The sequence below is a fragment of the Gorilla gorilla genome, chromosome 6, assembly GCF_029281585.2.
Source record: "Gorilla gorilla gorilla isolate KB3781 chromosome 6, NHGRI_mGorGor1-v2.1_pri, whole genome shotgun sequence".
NCBI classification, from domain to species: Eukaryota; Metazoa; Chordata; class Mammalia; order Primates; family Hominidae; genus Gorilla; species Gorilla gorilla.
The window spans coordinates 9999285-10022064 of NC_073230.2; the positions used below are offsets into that span (position 1 = coordinate 9999285).

The 22780-nt window shown below is 54.6% G+C and overlaps 1 protein-coding gene and 1 pseudogene across 11 annotated transcripts; both read right to left on the reverse strand.

Annotated features, from left to right (window-relative positions):
- Window positions 1-3026: 3026 nt before the first annotated feature.
- Window positions 3027-20932, reverse strand: BRAT1 (BRCA1 associated ATM activator 1). 11 transcript variants are annotated; one of them, XM_055346785.2, is made up of 15 exons: window positions 20668-20932; window positions 19487-19629; window positions 12550-12704; window positions 10088-10232; window positions 8778-9150; window positions 8392-8511; window positions 7292-7383; window positions 6890-7008; window positions 6470-6656; window positions 6151-6224; window positions 6002-6066; window positions 4959-5080; window positions 4717-4815; window positions 4352-4524; window positions 3027-3936 (listed from the first exon to the last, which is right to left on the reverse strand). In XM_055346785.2, the coding sequence occupies exons 2-15, from the start codon at window positions 19611-19613 to the stop codon at window positions 3241-3243; spliced, it is 2547 nt and encodes an 848-aa protein (XP_055202760.1). In that variant the 5' UTR covers window positions 19614-19629; window positions 20668-20932; the 3' UTR covers window positions 3027-3240. The 11 variants fall into 11 exon arrangements, with proteins under 11 accessions (XP_055202760.1, XP_030869105.1, XP_055202759.1 ...); XM_031013245.3 differs by having other exon boundaries at window positions 10088-10235; window positions 20668-20931; XM_055346784.2 differs by lacking the exon at window positions 20668-20932 and adding an exon at window positions 20215-20651 and having other exon boundaries at window positions 10088-10235.
- LOC115935517 (uncharacterized) lies at window positions 16075-16170 on the reverse strand (annotated as a pseudogene).
- Window positions 20933-22780: the final 1848 nt, after the last annotated feature.

The following is a 22780-nucleotide window of genomic DNA, read 5'->3' on the forward strand; positions in this document are numbered from 1 at the left end:
CAATGAGCAGCAGTACCACCAGGCCCTTTAATACTAAGGAAACGTGAAGTCATGTGTTTGGAGCTATTTGTTACTCAGCACTAGCTACCTGATACCCCTCTCTCTAGGGCCCTGGCCAGCAGCTGCCCAACCTCAGTTAGCACAGGCCAGAGGCTCTAAAAGTTCCCAGGGGTGCTCAGAACCAGGCCATGGTGGCAGCTGGATTCCGCTGGCTAACAGTGCCAGAGGGTGCCGGGGACAGAGCTTGTGGGAGGGGGTTCCCATGTCAAGTCCATGGCAGGAGCTACTGAAGCAGAAGCATGAGTCTCCACTGCCTTTCTTTGCCTCGGTTTTTCCCCCTGTGAAATGGGCCCATCACCCTGTCCTGTCTCCTGGGGACACCTGGTAAGGTAGCGTGTGTGGCAGCTGGAAACAGACCTACTACGTGCCAGCCCCGGGTTGCAGCCTAGGGAGAGAGGCCCATTGCTGCCTTCTAGGTTCCCACAACTGAGAAGGCAGTGTCACTAATCCCAGCTTACAGACTGGAAACAGTGGGGAGAGGATGAGTGGCTTGCCCGAGGCCCAGGACACACAGGAGCAGGTGGACGTGGCCACAAGCCCCGGCTGGGTCTGAGCTGGTCGTTATCTTCATGTTTTTCTCCCTGTGGTCACCTTTTTGGAAATATTGTACTTCCTGAGCTAACTGCACTTACGAGGTAATGATTGGTGTGAGTTTATAGTCTCTTTTTTGTTTGTTTGTTTTTTGAGACAGAGTCTCATTCTGTCACCCAGGCTGGAGTGCAGTGGCACAATCTTGGCTCACTGCAACCTCTGCCTCCCGGGTTCAAGCAATTCTCCTACCTCAGCCTCCCGAGTAGCTGGGATGACAGGCACCCGCCACCATGCCCAGCTAATTTTTGTATTTTTAGTAGACAAGCTCTCACCATGTTGGCCAGGCTGGTCCTGAACTCCTGACCTTAAGTGATCCACCCACCTCGGCCTCTCAAAATGCTGGGATTACAGGCATGAGCCACTGCGCCCTGGCTCGCTCTTTTTTTTTTTTTTTTTTTTTTGAGACAGAGTCTCACTCTGTTGCCCAGGATAGGGTGCAGTGGTGCGATTTGGGCTCACTGCAACCTCTGCCTCCCGGATTCAAGTGATTCTCCTGCCTCAGCCTCCCGAGTAGCTGTGATTACAGGTGCCCACCACCATGCCTAGCTAATTTTTGTATTTTTAGTGGACGGGGTCTCACCGTGTTAGCCAGGCTGGTCTTGAACTCCTGAGCTCAAGAGATCCGCCCACCTCGGCCTCCCAAAGTGCTGAGATTACAGGCGTGAGCCACCACGCTGGGCCCTGCAGTCTCTTTTCACTGGGTACTGCGGTTCAGTGTTACTGCCTAGGGGGCAGCTGATCCGCAGAGCCCCTCCCTCTCTGAGTTCCCCCAGGCCAGAGCTGAGAGCCAGGCTCTCCAGATCCCTATGGGAGGGCCTTGTGTCTGAGTCCAGTTTTCCTCCAGCACGAGGCCTGGCATTTAATTACCTGCTATCTTGTCAGCTGCTCAGTGTTCCTGGCCTTTGGATATTTCACCCAGTGTGTTTCATTGTCTTCAGGGAAACGGCTGGTCCAGGCACCTAGCCTGCTGTCACCGGGAAGGGACATGTGCCCCGAGGCGGGGCTGATGTCACTGCTGCACCCTGGTGGGGCGCACCAGCCCACGGCTGTGCCACCCGGGAGGTGCCCTTTTGTTGGAGGGCATTTGCCAAAACCAGCAAACTTGGGTTCTCATTCTGTGGCCTTGTGGGGTCAGGGGGACAGAAGTCAGGGCCAGTCCTGCCCAAAATGGGGAGCATTATAGAAAACCCTTCCCACCTTAAGCTGAAAACCTAAAGGTCTACACTCTTAGGGTAAGAATGAAACGGAATTAGCCCTGCTCCCGCCACACGAAAGACACCTGGTGCTAAGAGAAGCAAAAAGAAAAAGTTCTTGAGAAGTTAGGGCTACAGGTCTTCTCTAGCACAGATTTGAGGTGCTGCCAAGAATGCAGAGAACTCCAAGCACTCAATGTGTTGTTTGTTTTGACAATACGGTCTCTCTCTGTCACCCAGGCTGGAGTGCGGTGGTGTGATCACGGCTCGCTGCAGCCTCCAATTCCTGGGCTCAAGCAATCCTCCCACCTCAGCTTCCCAAGTAGCTGGGACTTCAGGTGCATACCACCATGCCCAGCTAATTAAAAACAAAAGAGATATGGCAGGTGGATCACCTGAGGTTAGGAGTTTGAGACCAGCCTGGCCAAACTGGTGAGATTCTGTCTCTACTAAAAATATAAAATAGCCCAGCATGATGGTGGGCGCCTGTAATCCCAGCTACTGGGGAGGCTGAGGCAGAATTGCTTGAACCCAGGAGGCGGAGGTTGCAGTGAGCCGAGATCACACCACTGCACTCCAGCCTGGGCAACGAGACTGAGACTCCATCTCCGAACAAAAAAAAATGTGTAGAGATGGGGTCTTGCTATGTTGTCCAGGCTATTCTCAAACTCCTGGCCTTAAACAATCCTCCTACCTCGGCCTCCCAAAGTGCTGGAATTACAGGCGTGAGCCACTGCACCCAGCCCCCAGGAATAATTTTAACCAAAATAAATTGGCTGGGCAGAGTGGCTCATGCCTGTAATCACAGCACTTTGGGAGGCTGAGGTGGGTCAATCACCTGAAGTCAGGAGTTCGAGACCAGCCTGGCTAACATGGTGAAACTCTGTTTCTACTAAAAATACAAAAAAGTTAGCCAGGCATAGTGGCGTGCGCCTGTAATCCCAGCTACTCGGGAGGCTGAGGCAGGAGAATCACTTGAACCCAGGAGGCAGAGGTTGCAGTGAGCCGAGATCGTGCCATTGCACTCCAGCTTGGGCAACAAGAGCAAAACTCCACAAAAAATTGACAGAGAGACAGATAGATAAAAAATAAACAGTGCTGGGAAAACTGGATATCCACATGCGAATGAATGACACTGGACCTTTGTCTCAGATCCTTATTATTAAATTAACTCAAAAAGGATTAAAGACTTCAATGCCATTTATTTTGAGTAGAAATAAGTCATTTCTTTTTAATACATCAAACTGGGATTTCTTGACCTTGCTTCTCTCCTGGTCCTGGCTTCCCCAGAGGATCCGCCGGGCTGGGCTGGAGCCCTGGGGCTGGCAGTGTCCCACAGAAGGACATGGTGCTGCCTCCCTTGGTCCTGAGCCCCAGTGGCAGACTCTGGTTCTGCTCAGTAGCAGTCGGCCTCGTCCCCCTGCAGGAAGCCTCCCGTGGCCAGCATGTCCTGCAGGAGGGACTGGGGACTCTTCTCCACGTGGTCGCTGCTCTCGGCCAGCGTGCTCCGCAGGCCCTCCAGGTCTAGGGACCTGAGCATGGCCAGCACAGCCTCAGGCTCCTGGTCCCCTGGGGGCTGGGCCTGCTCACCCGCCCGCCACCTCGGCAGGGTGGCCTCTGCGGAGGCGGTGTTGGGGCCGCCCCCGGCCTCCCGCAGGCTGCTGTAGGAAGCAATCTTGTCCCTCAGGAAGAGAAGGAGGTCACAAGACTTCTGCGCCACAGGGCGGTCGCAGTCAAACAAGGCACAAAAGGCGAAGTCAAAGAGCCCCACGTGGCAGAGAGCCCTCAGTGCCTCGGTGAGTGGCTGGGCTGGGGCCACCTCGGGTAGGGCCACGGCATAGGGGCAGTGGGTACGCGGCGGCCCCAAAGTCTGGCCCAGGAACACGAGGGCCAGCTCCAGGCCCTGGGCACGGACCTCCCAGTCCAGGTCCCGGCTCGCCGCCTGCAGCACAGTGGCCACGAACTGCTCCGTGTCCTGGGCGGCGTCGGCGTGGCCGTCCCGCAGCCACTCAGTGAAGACTTGCATGACCGCCCGCCGTGGGAAGCCCTCCGAGTCTACGGAGAGGATGTGCAGGAGCTCCAGGAACAGGCTCTGGGGGGCAGGGAGCAAGTGGGGATGGTTGGTGGGGCGGCAGGAGCGAGGCTCCTGCAACAGGACCCCGGGTACATCATGGGGGCTGGCCCCGGACATGCAGTCTAGGGCCACAGCCCGCTCTGACACCTTCCCATGCTGCGCGGTGAGCACACGGCCCTCCAATCCTCAGTTTACCCATCTGTCAAATGGAGGTAACCATGTCTAAGTGGAGGGGTGCTGGGGAGACAGAAGGCGAAGCGCACAGGTCCCACACTCAGCAGAGCCCCAGGGCCTCGGCAGTCACTCCTGCAGGCGCTGCCCACAGCAGCAGCTGCTCCCATGCTGCATGCTGGCTGCTTGCCCACCCGCAAGCAAACGAGCACACACGATGGCCAGGCGGGAGTTGCTGGCTGAGGAACCCGCCACCTCCTACCTGCCGGGCCTCTGCATGCTCAGGGCTGGTGGGGGCGTGCAGGCCCTGGCTGGACAGCTGCCCCATGGCGGTCACTGCGCTCGCTCGGACATAACTCTCAGGGTCCTGGAGGAGCTGCAGGGCCAGCTCAGGCACCTCTGAAGCCAAGAGTGCGCATCTGAAGTCGGCCTGTCCTGGGGGTCGAAACGGCCACATGCAGCTGTGACTGAGGGCCGAGCCTTGTCGCCTCGGCCTCTGCCTCCATCCCCTTGTGGGCAACCGACATGGCCCAAGTTTCTAGAGCCAGCAAGAGGCTGCTGGTGCACCCTGGCTCAGTGAGCCCCCCACAGGCAGGGAAGGCAGCCCCTCCACCTGCCAGCACTCACCTCCCCAGTGGCTGCTCAGCTGGGTCAGGAACTCGAGGGCAGAGTCCCTCACCTCCCAGCAGGGGTGGCACAGGCGTTTCTGCAGCACAGGGAACAGCTCTAGGGCGGGAAGGGACAGGTCAGGGTGACCTTGGGGCCAGGCTCACCCTGCCCTCAGAGCCAGCTGAGCCATTCCACCCAGCCCCTGCTGCCTCCACCCCTGCGACTCCACCTCCGTTCACCCCTGCAAGGGGCTGCGTTACCTCTGAGGAACTGCGGGATGAGGGGGCTGAGATCAGAGCAGCCGGGGGTCTTGGGTGAGCTCAGGAGCCACCTGAGCGTGGCCTGGAAGGCCTTCTTCAGAACCTGGAGCAGATAGGGTGGGCTGCAGGGCCACGGGAGACGGAGGGGCAGGCTGTCTGTCTGTCCCCCTCGCCTTCACCTGTGCTGCCCGTACTCCAGGGACAGCAATGGGGACAGGAAGTGGAGAGAGAAGGGAACGCTGGGCTTCCTTCTTTTTTAGAGACAGGGTCTCAATGTGTCACCCAGGCTGGACTGCAATCACAGTTCACTGCAGCCTCCACCTCCCGGGCTCAAACAATCCTCCTGCCTCAGCCTCATGAGTAGCTGGGGCTAGAGGCACACATCACCACGCCTGGCTAATTTTTGCAGTCAAATGCTCTACCCCTGAGCTATACCCCTGGGGCTAATTTTTCTATTTTTTTGTAGAGATGGGATCTTGCTATGTTGCCCAGGCTGGCCTCAAAGTCCTGGGCTCCACTGATCCCCCCACCTCGGCCCCCCAATGCATAGTAATCACAGCTGTGAGCCCCACGCCCCTCCTGGGCTGATTTTAATAGGGCAGAATATGCTGCAGAACCGGCTTCCCAGACTGTGAGCAGGAGGAGGTGGCGGCAGCCCTCACCAGAAGACCCACAACCCAGGCAACGGGATTTCTACATCAAAACATGACCAATTACGCAGGGCACCTTTTCCTTAGGATCCCAAGAAGCCCTGGGCCCTTCCTCCAAAGTTGTCTGCTGTCTGCTCAGCGGCAGGTGGCACAAGGTCTGTACCTGCCAGGGCCCAGCTCCGTGAGGGGCTGTGGAGTGGGCACGTTCACAAACGGCGCTTAGGAGAACCCAAAGCCCACGCCCAGGGCCGTCCTGGTGCCACCTCATTTCCCTTGTCCAGAATTCCCTGCAGGCCGCCTGGCCAGTGCCCCTGCTCCCCACGGCCCCATACACCCCTGCGTGCTGATGTATCTTCACCAACAAGAGGCCCTGGGCCCGCCCCATGCAGCCACCTGCGTCGTGAAGCTCTCTGAGCAGCAGCTCTGTGGCCCTGTGTGAAGGCCCCATCCGCAGAGGCCTGCATGGGACGGGGTGGAGTCAGGGGTGGGTCCCACTGCCTCTGCCTCCCTCCTCTCCTCGCTCTCTATCCCCACCACCGTACCGTGGGGCTGGAGCCGGGGCTCTCGAGGCACTCCAGGAGGACAGCAAGCGCCTGCGTCACCAGCTCCTGGGGGCCTGAGACAGAGGTGAGTGGATAAACCACCCCCACCCCCACCCTAGGACCCTCCCCATCAACTCTGGGAAGGAGCAGAACAAGGCCTCATCCGCCAGCTGAAACCTCCTGCACGGCCCCTGCACCCCTCAGCCCCCGCCCCAGAGAAGAAACAGAGAGGGACAGCAGTTCCCGGGTGCCTCCGAGCAGAAAAGAGAGTGGGGGCACGGGGATCACCCCACGCCAAAGCCGTACAGAACACACTCACCTGTCCCCTGTGACAGCGTCCCCAGGAAGTCGAGGGCTGCTCGCTGGACCCGGACGCAGCCCGCCAGGGTCCCACAGAGGTGGCCCCCCACACTGGAGGCAGGGGCAGCCGAGCCGTCACAGAGCCGCAGGACAGTCACTGTAGCCCCCAGTAGGCACGCCTGGGGCCACGGTGAAGGGCGCTGGGGCTGCGAGGAAGAGGGCCGTCAGCCAAGGTTGCGGTCCCACTGCCGGCGTGGATGCAGGGGTGCTGGGACTTCGAGGCATGTGGGGCGGGGGACATCAGCCAAGGTTGTGGTCTCACTGCTGGCGTGGATGCAAGGGCGCTGGGGCAGCAAGGGGTGGGGGGCGTCAGCCTACGCTGCGGTCCCACCGCCAGCGTGGATGCTGCTGGGCTGCATGAGGACCGGGCCGCACCTACCAGCGGCTGCAGCTCCTCCAGGTGAGCCAGGGTGCGGCACAGGAGGCCCGCGCAGGACGACTTGGAGGCCAGGAGTGTGTCCACCGTCGTGGCATCGTCTGCCGTCCCGTCCAGCAAGCCTGGGGGCCAAGCCAGGAAGAGCTCCCTTAGAGAGCACTTCAGCCTCCCCACGGTCACCAGCCACCCCACGGTCACCACCCACAGCAGAGGCCAGGACCTAGGTGCAGAGCAGCAGCTCACCAGGGGAGATGGCCATGTCCCTGGTCCCCTTTGCTCTTGGAGGGAGGCCTGGGTGTGATTAAAGTGGGGCGGGGGTGGCGAGCCAGGTACTCTCATCCATCTCCCTTCCCCCAACCGCAGGGACCCAGGTTCTGCCCTCCCAGCCCTTTCTGAGCAGCACACCTGGGGGTCCGGGGGCCTGAACTGTGGCCTTCAGGACACAGGCCAGGGGCTGGAGAAGGACCTGGAAGGCCTGGGTCCTCAGTGCCTGTGGACTGGAGACAAACACGAGGTGAGTGCCGCGACCCTGGCTGAGAGACAAGTTGGCTGTGCTCCTAATGTCCCCAGCAAGCCTGGGGCAAATCAGCCAGGGGGTTGGGACACCCCCCGAGAAACATTCTCTGCAGGCCACTGGCCAGGGGACGCCATGGGACAGAGTGGCGGGGAGGACAGGCCTGACCAAGGAGATGGGCCTGACACTCCTGATGTCCTTACGAGCAGATACTGAAGGGCCTCCAGGAGGGCCTGGCCATGCACCCAGAGAGAGGGGCAGTGCCCGCTCGGGGGACAGGGATGGGGTGCCCCCAGCCTCCCGGGTGTCCCCAGGTGTGTACAGCGTCCACTCTGTGGGAGCGACCTGCCCTCACATCTGGGCCCAGGTGGAGGCAGTGTCCCCACAGTGCATTCCTGCAGGGCCGGGCCTGTTCCTCCATCCTCCCCCGGTCTACTCTCTCCTAAACATTCAGAGACCCCGGAGCTCAGAGCTGGACCCTCATGGTACCCCTGGGCCCTTTGGGCAGCAGGTCCTGAGGTCACTTCCACCCCTAATGTGAGCCCACCTGGAACGCTGGCAGGCCATCCATGGCCTTCCCACCTGTCCTGACCCCAGGCTCTGCCGTTGCACCGCCCCCAGGCCCCCACCGGCATGGTGTGTGTGCTGGGGAGCTCCGAAACCCCCAACCAAAGCTGCGGTGGGGGACAGGTGGGAGGGCAGCGGAGCACAGGGCGTCGGCAGGACCACCCTGCTCTGAGCAGAGCAGCTCCCGCATCCTTCTCACCTCTGGGGATCTCGCAGAGCTTTGGTCTGAAACAATTATTCTGTTGCTAAAGATCTTGCAGAAGCTGCTGCGCGCAACCCACGCACCGCCCAGTCACACCCCGCACGGCCGCCTGACTGTCCCTGGTGTCCGCAACTCCCCTGCCATGAGGGCCGAGCTCTCAACCTCCCTGCCTGCCCCAGCTCCCAGCACCCGCCTCGGAATGAAATGCACCCCAGACCATACCAGTGCTCGAGCTTCAGGATCCCCAAAGCCAGGGGTCCCATGTGGGTGGGACCCAGGCAGCTCAGAGCCCGCGCCACTGTCTCCCACAGGCCGCCGTCGGAAGAACTGAACACGGGAGAACTGCAGGGAGACCCCAGAGAGAAAAATTACTCCCCCACCCGCAAAACCCCATTCCAGGCCTGGCTGAGACTGCCACGGCCCCGGCGCTGGAGGCGCCCAGCCCAAGACAGGCCTTTCCCCGTTAGGGTTCCAGGGTCACCCCGGTGCCGCTTCACTGCAGGCCACGTCCTCAGAGAGTCTCTGGCTGCCAGTGGGACATCCCTGGGCGTTATCCGAGGAAAACAATTGTCCACCCAGGTCCCCCAGCTGCGTCCCGGGGCCCTGACCGAGCCACACAGAGAAGCAGGTCCACGAACGAGTGTGCGGCGGGGATGGGGTCTCTCTCCAGCAGACAGGCCACGCGGGGACTCAGCCGCACCCACAGGGCTTCCGTCCAGGGGCTCTGGCAGCGCCCGAAGGTCGTGGTCAGGACGTTCAGGGCCTGAGTGACCTTGGCGGTGGCCGCGGAGCACAAGGACTCTTCAACGTGATCCATGATCTTCTGGGCACACGCGGGCCAGTCACCCCCCGGCAGGCAGAGCTGCCCCTCGGCTCCACCTCGCATGGACAAAGCCAGGACGTGCACCAGGAGCTGACTGGCCGCCGAGGCCACAAACAGGCTGGAGTCTCCCTGCAGGGAGAAGATGGTGTCGACCGCACCTGGGTAGGGGATGGGGGAAGAGAGGAAAAAGGGGGTGAGCCAGAATAGAGCTGGGGGAGGCAGAGGGCCTCAGGGAAGATACAAACAGCAGAGGGCCCCCCAAGATGCCCCCAAATGCCTCTCCACTCAAAAGCAAAAAAGAACAGGAACTGAAGCTCCCTGGAGACAAGCACCTCCTCCCCCCGAGCGTTAAACACACACAGCTTGTGATGCTTCCCAATTCGTTCCTTCTTGTTGTTTTTTTCTTTTGAGACAGAGTCTCGTTCTGTTGCCCAGGTTGGAGTACAATTGTGCGATCTCAGTTCACTGCAACTTCCACCTCCCAGGTTCAAGCCATTCTCCCACCTCAGCCTCCCAAGTAGCTGGGATTACAGGCACCCGCCATCATGCCCGGCTAATTTTTGTATTTTCGTAGAGACAGGGTTTCACCATGTTGGCCAGGCTGGTCTTGAACTCCTGACCTCAGGTGATCCCCCCGCCTCGGCCTCCCAAAGTGCTGAGGTTACAGGCGTGAGCCACCATGCCCGGCCTCGTTTCTTGTTTTTTGAGACGGGGTCTTGCTCTGTTGCCTAAGTTGGAGTGCAGTGGCTCAACCACTGCTCACTGTAGCCTCGAACCCCTGGGCTCAAGTGATCCTCTTGCTTCAGCCTCCCGAGTAGCTGGGACTATAGCCATGCATCACCACGCCTGGCTCCCAAATAGTTTCAAAGACTGAGTCCTCACGGCTGATCTGTAAGTGGCTGAGAAAGCCGTCCTGGCTCCTAGGGCCTGACCTGCCAACCAGAGAACACTGGACAGTCGTACTGTCACAGTGCATTCTTTGCAACAACCCTGAGACATCACACAGACCAGACACTCAGATTCAGCAAGGTGCAGTGACTTCCCTGGAATCACACAGGCAGGATGAGGAATGGGGTGGGGTGTGGGCGCACTCACCGTGGTCGGCCAGGAAGCGCAGGGCGCTGGGGTGCTGTGCCAGGGAGCGCAGGCCCTGGATCCAGCCGCTGCGCACGGTGGGGACGGCCCAGGCTGCTCGGCCGAGGGGTCCTGCCTCCCCAAAGAGCCCTGGTAGTAACTCCCCCTGCTGGGAAGCAAAAAAAGAAGTGAGGGTGGCCAGGCGCAGTGGCTGAAGCCTGTAATCCCAGCACTTTGGGAGGCCGAGGAGGGCAGATCACGAGGTCAGGAGTTCGAGACCAGCCTGACCAACATGGTGAAACCCCGTCTCTACTAGAAATACAAAAATCTGCTGGGTGTGGTGGCATGCACCTGTAATCCCAGCTACTAAGAAGGCTGAGGCAGGAGAATTGCTTGAACCTGGGAGGCGAAGGTTGCAGTGAGCCAAGATCGCACCACTGCACACCAGCCTGGGTGACACAGCGAGACTCCATCTCAAGAAAAAAAAACAAAAAAGAGGTGAGGGGACCTGGTAGGTTTCCAGGGATGTGGAGCAAAGCAGAGATGGGTTTTCAGTTTTCCAGGGCTGGTGGAGATACTTTTGGAGGACACTTTCTTCTTCTTCTTTTTTTTTTTTTTTTGAGACAGTCTCACTCTGTTGCCTAGGCTGGAGTGCAGTGGCACATCTCGGCTCACTGCAACCTCTGCCTCCTGGGCTCAAGCTATTTTCCTGTCTCAGCCTCCTGAGTAGCTGGCATTACAGGTTCCCACCACCACACCCAGCTAATTTTTTCATTTTTAGTAGAGATGGGGCTTTACCATGTTGGTTAGCCTGGTCTCGAACTCCTGACCTGAGGTGATCCGCCTGCCTCAGCCTCCCAAAGTGCTGGGATTACAGGCATGAGCCACCGTGCCCAGCCTGGAGGGCACTTTCATACCAGCTGCTGACAGACAAGGGCCCCCGGATTCACTGTACGGCAGCACCCTAGGACACCTTGGAAAGTCTGTCCTGCAGCAAGATGGTGCCTGGGTGGGCTGCTAGGGAGCCTGCAGCTGCTTAACTGGGGGGCATCGTGAACGGCAAGCTAACGGTACTGGATGTGCCTTCGCACAACCTGGCGAGGGCCTGTGAGGCACCAAGAGAAGCCATCATGCTAGACGGGCAAGGGCCCTGAAGCTCACACCATGCATCCCCTGACAGACTCAGCGGTGCCTGTCTGAGGCACTTGAAGCTGGAAGACACAGCTCTGGAAGGCTCTCGAGCTCTCATGCCTTGCTATGTAGAAATTCTTGGCTGGGAGCAGTGGCTCATGACTGTATCCCAACACTTTGGGAGGCCGAGGCAGGATGATCGCTTGAGACCAGGAGTTTGAGACCAGCCTGGGCAACCTAGTGAGACCCCATCTCCACCAAAGATAAAAAAGTTAGCCGGGTGTGGTTCATGCACCTGTGGACCCAGCTACTCGGGAAGCTGAATGGGGAGGGTCACTTGAGCCCAGGAGGTCAAGGCTGAAGTGAGCTGCCACTGCACTCCAGCCTGGGTGACAGAGCAGGACTCTGTCTCTAAAAAACAAAACAAAAAAAGGCCGGGTGGGGTGGCTCACGCCTGTAATCCTAGCATTTTGGGAGGCCGAGGCAGACGGATCACTTGAGGTCAGGAGTTCGTGATCAGCCTGGCCAAAATGGTGAAATCCTGTCTCTACTAAAAATACAAAAATTAGCTGGGCGTGGTGGCAGGCACCTGTAGTCCCAGATACTCGAGAGGCTGAGGCAGGAGAATCGCTTGAACCTGGGATGTGGAGACTGCAGTTAGCTGAGTTCGAACCATTGCACTCCAGCCTGGGTGACAGAGCAAGACTCTGTCTCAAAAAATAATAATAAAATAAAATAAAAATAAATAAAATTAATTTTGTTAAAAAAAAGACATTCTCATTAGTCATTCACATTCTCATTAGTTATTCATTCATTTGTAGGCTGGGTCGCTGGAGGTGCAGGATGTGCGGTCTCATTTGGTCCTCACAACAACCCCATGGCGCAGCTACGACTCCTGTCTCCGACCCAGGAAGAGACGGAGGCCACAGCGCAGCTACGACTCCTGTCTCCGTCCCAGGAAGAGACGGAGGCCATGGAGCAGCTACGACTCCTGTCTCCGACCCAGGAAGAGACGGAGGCCACGGCGCAGCTACGACTCCTGTCTCCGTCCCAGGAAGAGACGGAGGCTTGCGGCCGTGGGCAAGCTCAGACAGCCGGTCAGAGCTGGGAGCCCGTGCCAGTCATCTTATTCCAAAAAACCTCAACTCCTTAGCCCCAGCATCACTCCGGGCGAATTTTTCAAAGGGGGCTATAGTCGGGGGTAAAAAACATGCAGTTCTAGTGAGGACACAGGGTCAGGGCAGGCCGCTGGGACTTGGGATGGTGATGGCTACAAATGCCCCACCTGGCTGCGGGAGGAAAAGCCTGCCCACCTCTCCACAGGACACTCAGGTGGGAGGCCCCAGGCTCACCTGAAGATACTGGAAGCAGTTTTCCTGGGCTGCGAAGGTTCCTGCCAGGCGGAGTGAGAAGGAGAGGACCCCGGGACCCAGGTCCTCGACTTTCAGCACATGGGACAGCAGCTCCACCAGGCAGGGGTGCTCCTGCAGCAGCACGACACTGGACTCTGTGGGGACGGCCCAGCCCAGGGGTCACCAGGGGTACGGCACCAGGTGTCCCCCTGGATGACCGCTCTTCTCCTAGCAATTCCCAGACCCTTCTCTTGCAGGGTGTTAGATCTAGGGATCCAACTGGGAAAAAAATATCTGCAACAAATACGGCAAATGACTCATAATTTTAATTCAGTAAGGGCTAGAAAGCCAACACCTTAACAACAGGTGAAAGGAGGAACACTGTCACCTTTCACAACAGATGAATGGCCAAAAATGCTGAAAAAATGTTCTGTCTCACTGATAGTGAAAAAGAAATGCAAATTAAAGTGAAAGACCAGGCTGGGCGTGGTGGCTCACGCCTGTAATCCCAGCACGTTAGGAGGCCAAGGCGGGTGGTCACTTGAGCTCAGGAGTTTGAGACCAGCCTGGCCAACATGGCAAAGCCCCATCTCTACTAAAAATACAAAAAATTAGCCAGGTTTGGTGGCTCATGCCTGTAGTCCCAGCTAATTGGGAGGCTGAGGCAGGAGAATCGCTTGAACCTGGGAGGCAGAGGCTGCAGCGAGCCAAGACCACGTCATCGCACACCGCACACTCCAGCCCTGGGCGACAGAGCGAGACGCCATTCCAAAAAGAAAAAAAAAAGTGGAAGAGCATTTTCACCTTTCAAATGGGTACTTTTCCTTAGACAGTGCTCCATGCAAGCAGGTACAACGGAACAAACATTCCTCTCCAGAACTGGCATCCTGTATTTCTATAACCAGCTATGCTATCGCTCAAAAGCACCAGTGGGGGAAAAAGACATTTTGAGGCAAAGGCTGGGAGAGTTTCCCAGTGAGAAGCTCTTGTGGAAAGAATGTGGTTCAGTAAGGAGAGTAAGGAGCATGCAGAGGAGGAGAACCAGGCCAGGACCCAAAAAGCACTATGTCCACCTGAATCAGCACTGCAGGCTGGGTGAGGTGCTCATACCTGTAGTCCCAGCACTTTGGGAGGCCAAGGCAGGAGAACAACATAGCAAGACCCTGTATCTACAAAAAATAAAAAAAAATTAGCCCGGCATGGTGGCACACATCTGCAGTCCCAGCTACTCAGGAGGCTGAGACGGGAGGATTGCTTGAGCCCAGGAGTTCGAGGCTGCAGCGAGCTATCACTGTACCACTGTACTCCAGCCTGGGCGACAGAGGGAGACCCTGTCTCTCTAAAAAAAAAAAAGGCGGGGCGTGGTGGCTCACGCCTGTAATCCCAGCACTTTTGAAGGCCAAGGCAGGCAGATCACGAGGTCAGGAGATTGAGACCATCCTGGCAAACATGGTGAATGAAACCCTGTCTCCACTAAAATATAAAAAATTAGCCAGGCATGGTGGCGGGCGCCTGTCGTCCCAGCTATTCGGGAGGCTGAGGCAGGAGAACTGCTTGAACTCGGGAGATGGAGGTTGCGGTGAGCCGAGATCGCACCACTGCACTCCAGCCTGGTGACAGGGCAAGACTCTGTCTCAAAAACAAACAAACAAACAAACAAAAAACAACCCCACTGAGTTCAAAATCTAAAAAATCATTGTTGAAGGGTTTTGAAACAAAACAGAATTAAAATACTAACAACAATAACAGAAGATTGTGATGGCCTGAAGTTCAAGTGCTCTGAGGTCCTTCAGTTGCCTGGATAGAGAATGGAAAGTCTAATTAACTTCAGACTTTTTAAAAAATCCGGTTCTTATGTTAAAAATGTAAGGGTAGCCACTGAAGAACATAAATAAGCCTGTGGTCCCAGCATCTTGAGAGGCCGAGGTGGGCAGACCGCCTGAGCCCAGGAGTTTTAAGACCAGCTTGGGCAACACAGGAAGATCCCCTCTCTATAAAAATTCGCTGGGCGTGGTGGCGCGCATCTGTAGTCCCAGCTACACTGGAAGCTGAGATGGGAAGATCACCTGAGCCCAGGAGGTCAAGGCTGCAGTGAGCCATGATTACACCACTGTCCTGGACAACAGCGCAAGAACTTGTCTAAAAAAAAGAACATAAATAGAATGTATAACTTCAAAACCAGAAGAGGAAAGATTTAAAAGAAAAAAAAAAGCTTTATCAATCTGATGGAGGGCAGAAAAGGAGGTTAAAGGCACAAAGGTAAGGCACAGGAAATTAAAAAATACAAAAGAATTCAAATCTAACAGTCGCCTCAACAAATTAAAGAGATCAAACTTACCTGTTAAAAGAAAGAGTTGCTGAGATTAAACACTAAAAACAAGCAATGTGGTGTTTCTAAAAGCAATAAAATGCAACGACAGGAAAGGCTGGGAGCAGGAGAGAAAAGACACAGTAGGCAAATTCTAACTTTAAAGAAGCTGATGTAGCAACAGGAATAGCAAACAAAATGGGCTGTAAAGCAAAAAGCAGTATTCATGCAGAAGAAAGTTCACTGATCACGGAGATAAATTCCAGAAAGACACAACATTCCTACATCTATGTATACCTAACCTCACTTCAAAACGTGTAAAGCAGCCTGGGCAACGTGGTGAAACCCCGTCTCCGCAAAAAAATACAAAAAATTAGCTGGGTGTGGTGGTGTGTCCCTGTAGTCCCAGCCATCCAGGAGGCTGGGGTGGGAGGATCACTTGAGCCCAGGAAGTTGAGTCTACAGTGAGCCGTGATCACACCACTGCACTCTAGCCTGAGTGACAGAGTGAGACCCTGTCTCCAAAAAAAAAAAAAAAAAATGCCAGGCACAGTGGCTCACACCTGTAATCGCAGCGATTTGAGAGGCCAAGGCGGGCAGATTGCTTGAGCCCAGGAGTTTGAGACCAGCCTGGGCTACATAGTGAAACCCCATCACTACAAAAAATACAAAAACTTAGCCGGGCGTGGTGGCGGGCTCCTGTGGTCCCAGCTATTAGGGAGGCTGAGGTGAGAGAATCATCTGAGCCCAAGAAGTCGAGGCTGCAGTGAACCGAGATCACGCCACTGCACTCCAGCCTGGGCAATAGAGCAAGACTCCATCTCAAAAAAAAAAAAAAAAAAAAAAAAAAAAGAAAAGAAAAAGAAAAATATGTAAAGTGAAAAAAAAAAAAGGATGCATCTCAAAGAAAAATCATGAATCCATGATCTTGGTGTAAGCTTTTTACACACCTCTCAGAAACAAGCAAACAAATTAGCAAGAACATAGCAGGTCTGAACTAATGAACGAGTGTGGAAACTACACTCTTTCCATCAAGTACAATGCAGGAGAAATGACAGAGGCTGGGAGGGAGGAGGAAACAGGGACTCACTTTGAATCCAGACTCGGTTTCTTTAGGGGGAACAAAATTAGATTGTGCTGATGATTTCAGAGCCCTGTAAATTTACTAAGAACTGTTGAATTGGTACCATTTATTTATTTATTTTGTCCTTTTCTCATGTCAGACGGGTGACGTACCGACATCACACCAGGGTTCCATGGTGCCACATCTCACACATGAGCCTGAACACTCAATTATCATGCTTAGGTTGGGTGCAGTGGCTCTCCACTGTAACCCCAGCACTTTGGGAGGCCAAGGTGGAGGGATCACCTGAGGTCAGGAGTTCGAGACCAGCCTGGCCAACATGATGAAATCCCATCTCTACTAAAAATACAAAAATTGGCCGGGCATGGTGGCATGCACCTTTAATCGCAGGTACTCAGGAGGCTGAGGCAGGAGAATCGTTTGAAACCCAGGAGGCGGAGGTTGCAGTGAGCCAAGATTGTGCCATTGCACCCCAGCCTGGGCAACAGAGCAAGACTTGGTCTCAAAAAAAAAAAAAAAAAAATATATATATATATATATGTATGTATATATATCTCATGCTTACAAACTATAAAAGGATCTGGTATACGTTAAATGGGAGAATGGCATGGTATGCAAATGATATCTCAATAAAGCTACTGAAAAATACTTCTTAAAATTTGAATACAGGCCGGGCATGGTGGCTCGCTCCTGTAATCCCAGCACTTTGGGAAGCCCAGGCGGGAAGAGTGCTTGAGCCCAGGAGTTCCAAGCCGGCCTGGACAAGATGGTGAGACCTCATCTTTATGGGAGAAAAAAAAAATAGCTGGGCCTGGTACACACCTTGATCCCAGCAACTCAAGAGAATGAGGCAGGCAGACTGCCCAGGAGGTCAAGGCTGCAGTGAGCCATGTTCACACCATTGCACTCCATCCTGGGAGACGGGCAAAAACCCTGGCTCAAAAAAAAGAAAAAGAAAAAGAAAAACTGACTACTACAAACTAGGTCACAGTTGAAGACCTTCAAATACCAAAACATCAAAATCATATAGTGAAATCTCTAGAACACTGAGAAAACTCGCCTGGGTCCTATGCCTCAATAAAAGTCTCAACAGCTATAAAGATTCAAAACATATATTATGTTTTCTAACCTCCATAAAGTAAATTAAAAATCAATAATAAAAAGACTGGAAAAATCCATATTTTGAAACTAAAGGATACTCTTTTAAATAACTTGTGGGTGAAAAAAAATTATAATGAAAAGCATAAAATACTCAGAACTAAATTAAAACCAAAGTACTGCAATGTAAAATGTGTAAGATGTAGCTAAAGTCATACTTTTAGAGAAATGCATAGTCTTAAAAATATATATATATATATATATTTTTTTTTTTTTTTTGAGACAAGAGTCTCACTCCATTGCCCAGGCTGGAGTGCAATGGCGTTATCTCGGCTCACTGCAACCTCCACCTCGCAGGTTCAAGTGATTCTCCTGCCTCAGCCTCCCGAGTAGCTGGGATTACGGGCATGGACCACCATGTCAGGCTAATTCTTGTATTTTTAGTAGAGACGGGGTTTCACCATGTTAGCCAGGCTGGTCTCCAACTCCTGACCTCAAGTGATCTGCCTGCCTCAGCCTCCCAAAGTGCTGGGATTATAGGCATGAACCACCGCGCCTGGCCTTAAATATATATATTAGAAAACAAGGAAGACCGAGATATTTAGCTCAAAGAGGGTAAAAGGCACTTTGGGAAGCAGAGGCAGGTGACTGCTTGAGCCCAGGAGATCGAAAACAGCTTGGGCAATACGGTGAGACCCCACCCTTAAAAAAAAAATACAATATAATTTAAAAATAAAAAGAATAAAAGAACACGGCAAACCAAAAAAAGGAAGTAAAGATAGCAGAAATTAACAACATGCAGTCTATCCCAACGCAATTATCAACCATGAGAATAAACATTTACATGCGAGAATATTTATGTAAAAGGAAAGCCATTATGACACTATTTTTTTTTTTTTGCGACGGAGTCTCGCTCTGTCGCCCAGGCTGCAGTGCAGTGGCGTGATCTCGGCTCACTGCAACCTCTGCCTCCTGGGTTCATGCCATTCTCCTGCCTCAGCCTCCCAAGTAACTGGGACTACAGGCGCCCACCACCACGTCCGGCTAATTTTTTTTTTTTTTTTTTGTATTTTTAGTAGAGACGGGGTTTCACCACGTTAGCCAGGAGGGTCTTGATCTCCGGACCTCGTGATCTGCCCGCCTCGGCCTCCCAAAGTGCTGGGATTACAGGCGTGAGCCACCGCGCCCGACCAACACTATTTTTTTGAGACGGAGTCCATTCTGTCGCTGGAGTGCAGTGGCACGATCTGGGCTCACTGCAACCTCCGCTTCCTGGGTTCAAGCGATCCTCCCCCTCAGTCTCCCGAGTAGCTGGGATTACGGCGCGTGCCACCATGCCCGGCTAATTTTTTTATTTTTAGTAGAGATGAGGTCTCACAATGTTGGCCAGGCTGGTTTCGAACTCCTGACTTCAAGTGACCTACCTGCCTTGGCCTCCCAAAGTGATGGGATTACAAGCATAAGTCACCGTGCCTGACCTATGACACTACTTAAAATGATGAAAAATGAGAAATATAAACATCTGACAGTGGAGTGATTCAATTAATTATGGTCTATTCCTACAGCAAATAACATGTAGCCAATAATATTAACATATTATGTGGAGAAAACACTCACTCTGATAGCAAGAGAGAAAGCAAGACACCAAAATTGTGTTTATGTTATGACCTCATTTTTTTTTTCCCCAGAAAAATACAGCTTTATGTGTTATGAAAAGGCTGGGAGTAAATTAAAACGTTGATGGTTTAATTTTCCTCTTTACTCTTTTGTTCATGTTTTAAAGAACATGTATTATTTTGTTTTTTTTTTGAGACAGGGTCTCACTCTATCACCCAGGTCAGGGTGCAGTGGCACAATCATAGCTCACTGCAACCTCTACCTCCCGGACTCAAAGGATCCTCCCATCTCAGCCTCCAGAGTAGCTGCGACTACAGGTGCGCCACCAGGCCCAGCTAATTTTTTTTTTTTTTTAGAGATGACATCTTGCTATGTTGGACCAGGCTGGTCTTGAACTCCTGGACTTAAGCAATCCGCTCGCCTCAGCCTCCCAAAGTGCTGGGATTACAGGTGTGAGCCACTGCATCCGGCCCCTACTTTCATAATCAGAAAGAAAACAAACCTGATGTCTTAAACACACTAAATACAATGAGAACAACAACAAAACAAGTTTGTTCACGCCTTCTGCAGAACTGAACCTTGGGGTGCCCTGATCGTGGCTGAACTGGCTGAATTTCAGGCTCTAACTCTCCAGATCATTCTCTTGGGCTTCATCTTAACTTGCCCTCAGTCTGCCACAGATAATCCTTAGGAAGCGAAGGAAAGACATCTGATTGGCAGTTTCTGCCCTTCCTCCAGGACAGGGGAGTCCCCACCTGGCCCCTGCTCCCTGTCCCAGGCTCTGCGTCTGGTCTCTGGATAGGCAGTAAACAGCAACACCACCTCCTTACCTCCTTCAGTGACCGTGTTAAACCAGTCCAGCAGCTTCTCCAAACAGGTGTCATCTGCCACTGGCTGCCTGGGATCTACCAGAACAGCACAGAGAGCCGGGAGCAGCTGGGCGCATTCCGGGTCCATGGTGAGGCCGCAGTCCCTGCAAAGGCAATGTGAGAGCCAAACCTCAATGCCCACTCCAGACCCAGCTCGCTGTAGTCACAGCAGCCCACCATGCCTGCTCAGGCCTGGGAAGGGGCCCCAGAACTTTCATCTCAGACCAGGAGAACCATGATCCCCAGACCAGAGGTCTGTACTGCAGGGATGGATGCAAAGCTTTGGTCTAGGTGGGGCCCTGAGCGCTGGTGGCGGGGCTGAAAGGGGCAGATGAGGGTCTAGCTGAAACCACAAGGCCTCCGGAACTCAAAGTCTGTGACCCTTGGTCTTTGGTGCAGTCGGGGCAACAGCGTGGTGCTGGCCCAGGCTGCAGGTGGGCCAGAGTCAGGGGCATCTTTGAGTTCCGGGTCAGCCATGTGTGCAGGGGGATGTCTATCCATGCCCCAGGGCCAGCCTGGGCTGGAAAGTTTCTGTCCCTCCCAGCGTCAAGTGGTGGCTGCATTTGACGTCCTGAAGCCAGCAGGGGTGGGGAGGGGACGCCTGTCCGTGTGTCTGTCCCTCTCAGGGTCAGTGGTGGCTGCATTTGCTGTTCTGCAGCCAGTAGGAGGGTGAGGAGGGGAAGGGGCACCTGTCCGTGTGTCTGTCCCTCCCAGGATTAGTGGTGGCTGCATCTGACGTCCTGAAGCCGGCGGGGGGGAGAGGGGGGCGGCGGGGTGCGGAGAGGAAGGGGCGCCTGTCTCTCCCAGGACGGGGTGTGCATCCGTGCGCCCAGCCTCGGGGGTGGGCGGGGTGGTCAGCGGCTCTGTCTAACCGGGGCACCGTCTGCCAATGCCCGGGAAGGCTGCGTCCCGGGAAGAGGAACCCTCCCCACACTTTGGAGTCAGTTTTGGCCGCGAGCGCCAGGCCCGAGAGTCCAGAAGGGGCGCCAGAGCAGGCGGCCACAGGAGGGCTGGGAAGCGAGCCCAGGTCGCGCACGCCCCGGGCTGGGCTGCTCCCTGGCCCGCCCGCCCCCTCGGCCGGGCCTTGGCCTCCCCACGCCCCACTACCACGACCTCGACCCCCGAAGCCCCACGCGCCTCACCGCTCGGTTGCGTCCTCCGCCGCAACCACCCCTCGCCCAAGGCTCCGCCTCCGGACAGTGCCACCTGCCAGGCCCGGAGGAGGCGGAGGACGGAGACGGCTGGCGTGGGGAACTGAGACTGCACCCCTGGAGGCCGCTCTGGAAGCCTCGAGGGCCCAGACTTGAAGGAAAGAGTTCAAGCTGAGAGGGGCTGGGGACAGGCAGGCGCCAAGCCGGTCGCTCCGACCGATCACCCCCGCCAGGCGCCTAGTGGTTCATGCCGAGCATCCGGTGGGTGGGCGGGGCGTCTCGAGGGCGGGGATCTCTGAGGAAGGCGCGGCGTTGTGTCCGGAGGGGCGGGGCTTCGCCTGCAGGGGCGCCCAGTGTCTGCACCGGCGGGAGCGAGAAAACTATGTGCCGGAGAGAAGCGTCCTGATCCGTGCACCAAAGCCGTTGGTCATTTAGCTTCAGGTTCTCAAATTAAGTCCTCCGCGGCCGCGCTGTGGCTCATGCCTGTAATTCCAGCCCTTTAGGAGGCGCAGTTGGGAGCATTGCTTGAAGCCAGGAGTTGAGACCAGCCTAGGCAACAAAGCGAGACCCCATCTCTTAAAATTAAAAAAAAAAAAAAAAAAAAAAGGCCAGGCGTGGTGGCTCACGCCTGTAATCCCAGCACTTTGGGAGGCCCAGGCGGGCGGATCACGAGGTCAGGAGTTCGAGACCAGCCTGGTCAACATGGCGAAACCCCGTCTCTACTCTAATTTTTGTATCTCTAAGATAGCAAAATAAGCCGGACGTGGAGGCGCGCGCCTGTAATCCCAAGTACTCGGGAGACTGAGGCAGGAGAATCGCTTGAACCTGGGAGGCGGAGGTTGCAGTGAGCCAAGATGGTGCCACTGCACTCCAGCCTGGGCTACAGGGCGAGACTCCGTCTCAAAAAAAAAAAAAAAGAAAATCAGCCAGACCTGTGATCCCAGCTACTCCAGAGGCTGAGGCGGGAGGATCGCTTGAGCCCAGAAGTTCAAGGCTGCAGTGAGCTATGATCCTGACCCGGCACTCCAGCCTGGGCAACAGAGCAAGACCCTGTGTTTTAAGAAAGCGAACAGGCAGAAAAACTAGGTCCAAAAAATTGAGTTCAAAACACCAACTATGTGTTCGAGAGTCTCAAAGCCAGTGGATAGACAAGGCTCATGTTCCCAAAGCATTGTTTTATAGCAAGATTGTTGGGAGCCAACACCAGATTTAGGAAACAAAGCAGAATTCCTATGGATATTAAAATTTAAAAATTTAAAAGCACTGACTTTGCTGGGTCACCTTTATTTTATTTATTTATTTATGGAGACGGAGTGTCACTCTTTTTGCCCAGACTGGAGTGCAATGGCTCAATCTTGGCTCACTGTAACCTCCACCTCCTGGGTTCAAGCGATTCTCCTGCCTCAGCCTCCTGAGTAGCTGGGATTACAGGTGCCGGCCACCACGCCCAGCTAATTTTGTATTTTTAGTACAGACGGGGTTTCACCATGTTGGCCAGGCTGGTCTCGAACTCCTGACTTTAGGTGATCCGCCCACCTAGGCCTCCCAAAGTGCTGGGACTACCAGCGTGAGCCAACGCGCCCAGCCGTGCTGGGTAACCTTGGAAAAGCAACTTCCCTGACGCTTGCATGCCCCCTGCACGCACACACACACGTACATCCTTAGAACTACATGTGTGAAAAAGTTTGAAATGCACAGTTATCTTCACTGAAATTTGGTTCCTCATTGTGAAATGAGATACTAATATTCACCCAGTTAGGTAATTGTGGAGTAAAGAAAACTCAACAACAGCACTGTGCTAAGTGCTTCACTTACTGTAAACTTGTATGATTCTACAGCAACTGTAGGAGAGTACCACTACCAGCCCATCAGATGAGGAAACTGAGGCACAGAGAGGCTAACTCATAAGGCCTTACAGCTACTGGATTGGCACAGTTTGGATTTGAACCCAAGCAGTCTGGCTCCAGATTTGAATACTGTATTGCACAGGTCCACAATTTTTTTTTTTTTTTTGAGGTGGAGTCTCGCTCTGATGTCCAGGCTGGAGTGCAGTGGTGTGATCTCAGCTCACTGCAACCTCCACCTCCCAGGTTCAAGCAATTCT